Here is a 9,473-nt window from a genome sequence, read left to right as displayed (position 1 = left end):
TTTTACTGCTGGAAACCTCCTAGCTGTCAAAGCTGTGTCCTTAACACCTTGTTTGTTTTTTTTAATAACAGTGACATGGCCGACATGGCTGCCAGTGACAGAGCCTTTGTCTAGGATGCAGCAGGGGAGGGTGTGTGTGTGTGTGTGAAACCTCGAAGTATGAGAGCAACCTTATTTCCCTAACAGAGTTTGCGGCTCAGGACAGTTGATGCTTTTGTGGGCCCCGACTGCAGGAGATGCTGAAGCAGGATCAGGTTTGACGTTTCTAGTGGAGGGGTGTGTGTGTGTCTCTCTCTCTTGAAACCCCAGTTCAGCATCTCTTGCTCTCCGGCCCCACAGAACAGCACTTGGGACAGAGTTCAGCTTGCCCTTCCTTCTCCCCTGTTCTCACTGAAGAGTCATTGTGATTTTTTTTTTTGAAGCAGCAGTGTTATCAGTGCCCGTTCATCCCATGAATGGCTTTGTGTGAGAGAAAGGCCTGTTTTCTCAGTTGTTACTTCCCCTGTAGGTTTCTGCAGGACTGTAAACTTTGTCCCCGACCATAGCTCAGCTTAGTGGAGGTCTGGGAAACCTGTCTTTCTGCAGGTGTGATTCTGGACAATGATATCTTGCTGAAGCAGCAGTTTTCTCTGTCCGGTTTCTGGATTTTGGAAATGATTGGGAGATACTATTTTATAAGTCCTTTCTTATTTAAGATTTGCCAGTTAGATTTGCAACATGCATTTAGGAGAGCCTAAGACATTGTAAATCTCTCCTGTCTTCTCAGTCTTCTCAATCACAAGCTTTAATTCAGAAAAATAAAGCAGTGTGATAAAGCACATCGCAAAAGGGAAGCTAGGAATTACTTCCACTGTTATTGTTGTTATTGCTATCAATTCAATTTATAAACTGCCCTCCCCCTAAAGGCTCAGGACAGTTAACAACAACTTAACCTGCCTCCTCCTCTCGAACTCCTTTGCCTAGTTTGCCGTGCTATTGGAAACTAATAAAATATTTCTCTCAATCTCACTGGCTGTTACAAACACAAGAAATGGGTTGTGTCCATGTGACATGGGAGAGGGAGGGAAATATGTTTAGCCATCATTTTGACTCACTTCCAAAAAGCTTTTGTTAGGAGGCCTTGGACCCCCCCCCCCTTCCCCTGTCTTCCTGTCCTCAGCAGCTAATGATGATAAGCAGTCGCTCCACCCTGGAAACGCCTGTGCCTCAGCATCAGGAGAGTAGTTCTTGCCCACCTGGTGCCTTGAGGAAGAATATTTGCGGATTGGTTAAAGATGAACAGGCTGTGTCCCCTGCTTCAGTTGGTCTGCCCAACCCTTGCAGCCAAGAAGAAGAAAGACACAGAGAGAGAGAGAGCACACTTTACAGTGTATAGTCTCTTTATGCTTCACTAGTGTGCATCCATGTGTAAACCCAAGTCTCTTTCAAATGTCAGCTCATTGTGCTTCTAGGTTACAAGGCATGTTCTGGTGTAAAATAAGGGTCTTTTCCTGTGTGTCAAGGTTTTCTGTGGCAGTATGTCTGACCTCTTCTTTTTATTCTCGGGCCCCCAGCACTTTGTGCCAGAGTGCACACAGATGATGGGGCTAAGGGTGTTTGATATTCTTGCCGGGTACGGTTCGGGTAATTTGTGTTGTGCACGTAGAGTGTTGTGATCCTAATTAACACTGCCTTTCTGCCTCTTCCCCAGGACTGGCAGCCTCCCTTTGCCGTGGAAGTGGATAACTTCCGGTTTACCCCACGGATACAGAGGCTCAATGAATTGGAGGTGAGGCTGTGTTGCAGAGGTGATGCTATCAAGTGTGTTTCTGAAGGACTGAAGGGTCACTTAAATCAGGTGGGTGGGGGCGTTCCAAAGCAAGAAGATGAGGGGAATAGCAAAGCACAGAAACTGCATACCAATGCATACCTGCAATATTTTATGCAAAAATGATAATTAAGCACAAGTCTCAAATGTCTAAAAATGGTCAGTACTTTCCCTCAGTCAGTTTGACACTGTAAATGGTCATCAACGAACTGTGCCGTCATAAGACTGTATCAAGCTGTAGTTAATGAGCTGGACTCCAAACGGTATTGAACTGTAGGATCAATTCCAAAAACCGTGACAAGCTGCTGTTTTGGGAGTCCAGCTCATTAACTTCAGTGTGGTGTAGTGTTCAAATAATCCAGCCAATCAGCAGCAGCCTGATATGGTGTTACGAAGACACACTACTTATGGGGGATTACAGTGTATTTGGTTTTGGAACTGTTTTTAGACATTTATATTTCGCTGCTATTGTAAACAATGTCATAGAATATTGGTGTATAGTTTTGTGAGGATTTGTCCTCATTTTCAGTTTACAATTCGGAGTATCCTGCGATGCTTCCTCTAAGCTGTAGAGTCTTGTGAGCAGAAATGCTACTTTGTGAGCTGCTGGCATTAAAGTTGTGAGCAAGCAATTTGGCTATTGCATAAATTGGTTTGCTCTGGAGCCATCCTTCCTGAGCTAAGACATAAATGTGTGAGTTGGAGGCTTAAAACCTGTGAACTAGCTCACACTAACTCAGCTTAGAGGGAACATTGGTATCCTGTAGCGTATGTGTAAAGTGCCATCAAATCCAAAGCGTCCTCTCGTTCGCAGCTTTGCTCAGGGCTTGTAAACTGAGGGCCATAGAATCATGGAATGTTAGAGTTGGAAGGGACCTTGCAGGTCATCTAGTCCAACCCCCTGCACTCTGCAGGAGCATAGCCAAAAGATAGCCCTACGTACCTACAACATTTATTAAATGAATCCATCTCTTCTATCAAAGGATGTCTCATGTATTCCAGTATTTTGCGTATCCTAGGGGTTTGGTTTTATGGGCAACGAAGGAGAGAGTAGTTGCACTAGAGAATGAGTGAATTTGCATAAGGCTAAGAAGAAGCTTGCTGTAGTTGTGAAGATGGGAGATTGGCCGGGCTGTAAAGTTCTGCTTTAAAAAAAAAAAAGTATCTACAAGGTTCTAGTCTTGGCTGTGAGTCTGAAAAAAAGTGAAATATTTAGTCCTTTCTCTTTGGACTTGAGGGGTGTTTTCCCCCTGTAGGTAGCCTGAAATTTGGCGGTATCTCTGACAAAGTTGTCATTTAAAATTCCGGTTCTCGAGTGAACCCCTCCCGGTCAGAGTGCTCAAGTTGGGTGGTGGGGGGAGGGGGAACAGGAGTGCAGGAGTTCTTCTCTGCCTTGTGTCCAATGCATCAAAACTCAGGGCAAGTAGCAGTCCACATCAGTGTGTGTACACTCTCTCTTATGTCTGTTAACGTTGGTGGCATCTTGGCACCGTGCAAGCAAACTGAGAAGGCAGGAGTTGGTGGATGAAAGGTGCCATTCCTGTGAGGGACTGTTGTTATACAAGCCGTTGATTTGAGAGATATTCTGACCGCAGTTTGTCGTATTCATGTTGCCAGGCACAGACCAGGGTGAAATTGAACTATCTGGACCAGATCGCAAAGTTTTGGGAGATCCAGGGCTCCGCACTGAAAATCCCCAACGTAGAGAGGCGAATTCTTGATTTGTACAGCCTGAGCAAAGTAAGTTGGAACCGAATCCCCCCTGAGACAAAGGAGGGGGCTAGTGCTTTTAAAGCTTGGGGAACAGGTGCAATGCTCCCTCGAAGCTGTGGAGGCTTGTGAGCGAACATTCTACTTTGTGAGCTACTGGCCTTAAAGTTGTGAGCGAGTGATTTGGCTGCTGCATGAATCAGTTTGCTCTGGAGCCGTCCTTCCTGAGCCGAGAATAAAACGTGTGAGCCGGGGGCTAAAAAAACTGTGAGCTAGCTCACTAACTCAGCTTAGAGGGAACACTGAACGGGTGGTCGAACTGGTTTGCTTCTTGGCTGCCTTTGGTAGGTGTCAGCCGGGGTGACTGAAAGGCCAAGACTGGGACTGGGGGGGACATGGGTCACAGTTTGGAGGTGGGTTTTGAGAGAGACTGGGATGATACTGGCCCAGCGTACGGGAAGGTGGAGTTGCCGTGATGGAGTGATACCCGCAGAGCTCGGGAGGTCTGCTATTTCTCTTGTTTCACGTTTCAGATTGTGATGGAGGAAGGTGGCTATGAAGCCATCTGCAAGGATCGCCGGTGGGCCCGAGTGGCCCAGCGCCTTTCCTATCCGTCGGGAAAGAACATCGGCTCTCTTCTTCGGTCCCACTACGAACGGATAATTTATCCTTACGAGATGTACCAGTCGGGGGCCAACCTGGTGGTAAGCGGGAGCCCCTTCCTGTTGGAGTACCTCCGCGTGAATGTTTCCCTTTGAGCACGTTTGGCCTTCCGTTTCCTGCTTCGGTGACTTTGGAGCCTGAAAGGGAAGTCCCAGAGCCTCCTGAGCACCGGCCCCCTTGGCATTCCGAGAAGGCTGTTCTCGGTGGAGGGGAATGGGGTAGGATCTCGAGTCACACAAGAGGTGCCAGGACTTCCCTCGTGGTGGCGGTCGCATTGTTCCTCTGGCAGGGGCCCCCGCCTCATCCCTCGTGTTCTGGTTTCTGCCCATGGGGAGTGCAGTCAGGAAGGTCACTCAGCTTTAACGCTGCTCTCTCCCAGCAGTGCAACACCCACCCGTTTGACAACGAGGAGAAGGACAAGGAGTATAAGCCGCACAGCATCCCATTGCGCCAGTCAGTGCAGCCCTCAAAGTTCAACAGCTACGGGCGCCGGGCCAAGCGTCTGCAGCAGGAGGTGAGTGCGGCACGCATCTCGTGCTGTAATTACGGCGTTTGTTGTGGGTTGGGCGAGCCCCTGACTCCCGGGGCTGTGGCACGCACACACCCCTCTCCCTGACTCTGCAGAAAGACCCGTGTGTTCCCAGCCCTCCTTCGATACGTCCCTCCCTCACAAAGCCATCTTGTCGTCATGAGCTTCGAAGGCCAGAATTGTTTTAGCTTCTTCCCTGAGCTCTCTGGGGCAAAGCACCCGGTTGCTGTGGAAGCGATTGGACCGAGATGGACCGGAGCCTGGAATTGTGGGTGTTCTGCCCTTTCCGTCAAATGGATTCTGCCTCACTTCCCCCCCCCCCTTCATCCTCATGAGCTAACACCTTATTTTGAAATCTCGTTGGTCAGTTTTGATTCTCTGAAAGCTTTTTTTTTTTTTGGGTTTTGTGAACGGTTGTGGTTATTAAAGGAAACAAGAACTTGGCTGTCTGTCTCCCATAAACTAAGGAAACACTGAATCAGGTGGTTATAGCTTGTCCAAGAGCTAGGAGAAATGGGTCTTCCGGTACTCTTGTGTGGGGGTATTTCATCTGTTTGTTTCCTTCGTTTATCTCCCTGCCTTTCTCCCCAGCGGGGAATTGAAGGGACTTACATGATTTATTCTCTATTCTATTGTTGCAACAACAACCAGGCTGAGAGTCTGGCCCAAGGTCACCCAGTGAGCTTTCATGGCCGACTGGGGATTTGAACCTGGTCTCCTTGCTCCTAGTCCCAACCAATGCTCCCTCTAAGCTGTGGAGTCTTGTGAGCCAAAATTCTACTTGGTGAGCCACTGGCGTTAAAGTTGTGAGCGAGCGATTTGGCTGCTGTATAAATTAGTTTGCTCTGGAGCCGTCCCTTCCCGAGCTGAGACAAAAATTGTGTGAGCCGGAGGCTAAAAAACTGTGAGCTAGCTCACACTAACTCAGCTTAGAGGGAACACTGGTCCCAATAGTCTGCTATCCCACTCTGTCTGGTGGTCTCCCATTCTGATGGCTCAGTATGTGCAGTAAGAGCTAAATCTCCTGGGTTCTGTTTCCAGGTCTATATCAGAAGTAATCACTAGTTGCAGCCAATGCTCCCTTTAAGCTGTGGAGTCTTGTGAGCAAAAATTCTACTTTGTGAGCTACTGGCATTAAAGTTGTGAGCAAGCAATTTAGCTACTGCATAAATTACGTTGCTCTGGAGCCATCCTTCCTGAGCTAAGACAAAAATGTGTGAGCCAGAAGCTAAAAAACTGTAAGCTAGCTCACACTAACTCAGCTTAGAGGGAACACCGGTTTCAGCAGACCTGTTCCAATGCTTCCCTTCCAGAGGTCCCGGCACCTATTCCACTTTGGTCATGCCTGCTCCATAGCGAGAGGGCTCTTTGAAGTTACGTTCTCCTCAATTTTTTGTTGTTTTTTACTTCCGAGTGGCACAGTAGTGTCTACCTTCCCTCCTTACGGCTAAGTAATGCAAGAAGGGAGCCCAGCCCATACCTACGGTGAAGGTAATGGCTCAATAGTCTGTAGAGGTACGTCATCTCTGCAAGGTTATGTCCTTGTAGAGCCAGCGTGGTGTAGTGATTAAGAGTGGCGGACTCTAATCTGGAGAACCGGGTGTGATTTCCCACTTCTCCACTGGAAGCCTGTTGGGTGACCTTGGGCCAGTCACCGTTCTCTCCAAACTCTCCCAGCCCCACCTACCGCACAAGGTGCCTGTTGTGGGGAGAGGAAGGGAAGGAGATTGTACTTAACAGAAGCCCACATTTCCCTGTATTGCAAGGATCGCCGGTGGAAGGGAAGGAGATTGTACTTAACAGAAGTCCACATTTCCCCGTTACAGAGTTCCCTCGTATTGGCTTTTTAGCAGCTTTCATTTCCAGATGTTCACTCAAAAGGGGCCGCGTCTGTCTCCTTCAGTGTGATCCATCAATACCTCCCCCATTTTGTGCCCCTTGTTGACACCTGGCTACAGTTGTCGGGAGTCCAGCCGTTGACCCCCGGTCCCCACGCATTTTGTCGTCCTACAGGAAGCGGAATTGTGTCCTGAGTCTGTCAGCGCCCCGCCTCTGTTACCTGAGCAGGCGCCTCGAGCATGGGTACCATTCGTGTTCTGTCCCTTCCTCCTGCCTCTGTCTCTCTTTGCTCTGTTTACTCATCCTGCTTTTGTGGCCAGAAGTCCAGGGGCCACACGGAAAAGGGAGCCGTGGCTTGAGGCAACGCAGTGTCCTAAATTAACCTTGCTTCACTTTGCTTCTGTTTGCAGTGCGTTCTGGGCATGTCTCACTGTTGAGATGTATGTAGCTAGGAATTCTGTTCCGCAACACGATCCATCTCCTTTCCCAAGAACTGACTCAACACTATCCTAGCATTATCTGTCTGCCTTTGCAAACAGTTTCCTCTTCTTCTCCGCCCGACTACGTAGTTGCTGTGGCTTTCCTTTTGCGACTGTTTTCTCATGGGTCTCGGCAGACGTGCTTTGGCACCGACGGCTTCACGCCAGCCTCCAATTCTGTCTTCCTTACAGCCAGAGCCAACGGAGGAAGACATTGAGAAGAACCCGGAGCTGAAGAAACTGCAGATCTATGGTGCTGGCCCCAAAATGATGGGCTTGGGGCTCGTGGCCAAAGACAAGAACATGCGCAAGAAAGGTAGGAATGGTGGTCCGGTCGCACAGTTAGGGTGCCAGAGGAAGAGGAGCTCTCGACGTCCTAAATTCCGTTCTCCCCACTGCAGACAAGGAGATGCCCGAGTGTCCCCCTACCGTCATAGTGAAAGAGGAGCCCCCCGTTCTCGAGACGAAGCTGGAGCCTGTCTCTCCCCGCCGCTATGCAAACGTGAAAGAGGAGCTGAGGCACAGTCCGGAGCCTTGCACCAAGATGACGATGCGCCTGCGTCGCAACCACAACACTCAGTTTGTAAGTGAAATCCTCCCCTCCTCGGTTGGGTGGGTCCTTTTCAGGCGGCCTCTGCTCTTTGTTTGGTGTGGTGGTCAGGAGCGTGGATTCTAGTCTGGGAGAACCAGGTTTGATTCCTCACTCCTCCACATCCGGCTGTTGGTGTGACTGTGGGTCAGCCAGATCTCTCAGAGCCGTTCTCTCAAGGACAGTCCTCGAAAGAGCTCTCTCAGCCCTGCTTTTCTCACAGGGTGTCTGCTGTGGGGAGGGGAAGGGAGAGGAGTTTGTCAGCCGCTCTGAGACCCCTTTGGGTAGTGAAGGGCGGGGTATAAATCCAATCTCCTATTTCATTTTTATTTGCTTAAAACATTTATCAGCTGCCTTTCTTCCGTACGGAGCCCGAGGTGGCTTACAACATAGATAGTACACATAAAATAAAGTCCATCAAAACCCAGATTTCAAATCACAACTCAGAACTCCTAGTAAATCTAACCAGATGTGGTCCTAAATAAAACCGTCTTCAGCTGCCTCCCGAAGATCAAAAGCGGGGGGCGGGGGCAAGCATACCTCCCCAGAGAGGCTGTTCCATGATCATGGGGCTGCCACTGAAAAGGCCCTCTCCTGTGTGCCGACCAAGCAAGTTTCTTTGATCGGTCGGACAATCAGGAAAAGGCCCTCTCCCTGGGATCTTAACTCCCGGGCATGAACACGAGGGGGAAGATGGTCCTTCAGGTTCCCCTAGTCCCGAATTGTGTAGAGCTTTAAAGGGTCCTTCAGCTAGTCTCGAATTGTGTAGAGCTTTAAATGGTCCTTCAGCTAATCTCTTGAGCGGGTGCCGGACAGAAGCTGGCCTATCTGCAGAAGCTCTCCAGATCTCCCCCCCCATTGGTGATACATCCACGTTGCCTCATACTGGTGAATCGCCGCAGATATAGCCTTGTGCTCACGGAGTTCTTTGCTCCTTTGCCTGCTGGGTCCCTGTGGCTTTGAGGTTTCCCCTTCGGTCGAAGGACCCAGGGCCAACAGCTGTCCAAGCGGCACCACCAGCTGTAGATGTGTCAGACCGTCATTGTACGGCGGTCCTCAGGCTCAGTGTTCACGGTCTTCCAGATTGAGTCTTACGTCTGCCGGATCTGCGCACGGGGGGACGAGGACGACAAGCTGCTGCTGTGCGACGGCTGCGACGACAACTACCACATCTTCTGCCTCTTGCCACCCTTGCCCGAGATCCCCAAAGGCGTCTGGAGGTGTCCCAAATGCGTCATGGCGGTAAGGGAGGGGGGGTCCCTGCTTCTGGCTGCACGTTGGCATCCCTTGCCTGCAGGGGTGGCCGAACTGTGGCACGGGAGCCACGTGCGGCTCTTTCACACATATTGCGCGGCTCCCGGCAGGGCAGCTGGGCAAGCAAAGGGGAGGGCACGCCTCCCGTCCCTGATTGGTCTTCCCTTCCCCAGCCAAGTTCCCCTTCCTGGGTAGGGTTGAGGTGGGGAGAGCAGAGAACGAAGGCAACTTGAGCTTTAAATGTGTTTTCAAAGCCCCACCTACAAATATCATTGGACAAATAAATATCATTATCAATATCTTATTTTTACCCCTTTGGTTTTTCATTTTTGGCCATCTCATTTAATGTTAATAAAAAGCAAATTTGCATATCTTCCAATAAAAAACATGTGTAACGTTTGTCCATGGCATGCGGCTCTCAAACATCTGATGTTTATTCTCGTGGCTCTTACGTTAAGCAAGTTTGGCCGCTGCCGCGGCTTGCCCGACTAGGCCCATGCGTTTTGCCCTGTAGTTAGAGGCCGAGATTCTCAGTCGGACATCTAAGAAGGGCAGCAGAAGCCTGATGATTATTGTCCGGTAACCCTTTGTTCCCGGACTCGC

At 49.8% G+C, this 9,473-nt stretch overlaps 1 protein-coding gene across 1 annotated transcript in view; it reads left to right on the top strand.

Moving 5' to 3' along the window:
• Window positions 1-9,473, top strand: part of LOC107105528 (lysine-specific demethylase 5C-like) — a 38,511-nt gene that overhangs the window by 4,141 nt on the left and 24,897 nt on the right. The window contains exons 3-9 of the mRNA XM_015405521.1: window positions 1,691-1,768; window positions 3,425-3,547; window positions 4,051-4,221; window positions 4,563-4,694; window positions 7,220-7,343; window positions 7,429-7,610; window positions 8,700-8,858. Coding sequence (XP_015261007.1) covers window positions 1,691-1,768; window positions 3,425-3,547; window positions 4,051-4,221; window positions 4,563-4,694; window positions 7,220-7,343; window positions 7,429-7,610; window positions 8,700-8,858 — 969 coding nt within the window. The remainder of the gene's footprint in view (window positions 1-1,690; window positions 1,769-3,424; window positions 3,548-4,050; window positions 4,222-4,562; window positions 4,695-7,219; window positions 7,344-7,428; window positions 7,611-8,699; window positions 8,859-9,473) is intronic.

This window comes from Gekko japonicus, unplaced genomic scaffold (genome assembly GCF_001447785.1).
Source record: "Gekko japonicus isolate JY-2015 unplaced genomic scaffold, Gekko_japonicus_V1.1 scaffold2530, whole genome shotgun sequence".
Taxonomy (NCBI): domain Eukaryota; kingdom Metazoa; phylum Chordata; class Lepidosauria; order Squamata; family Gekkonidae; genus Gekko; species Gekko japonicus.
Note: the sequence above shows the minus strand (reverse complement) of the source record. Positions and strands in the feature narration are given on the sequence as shown.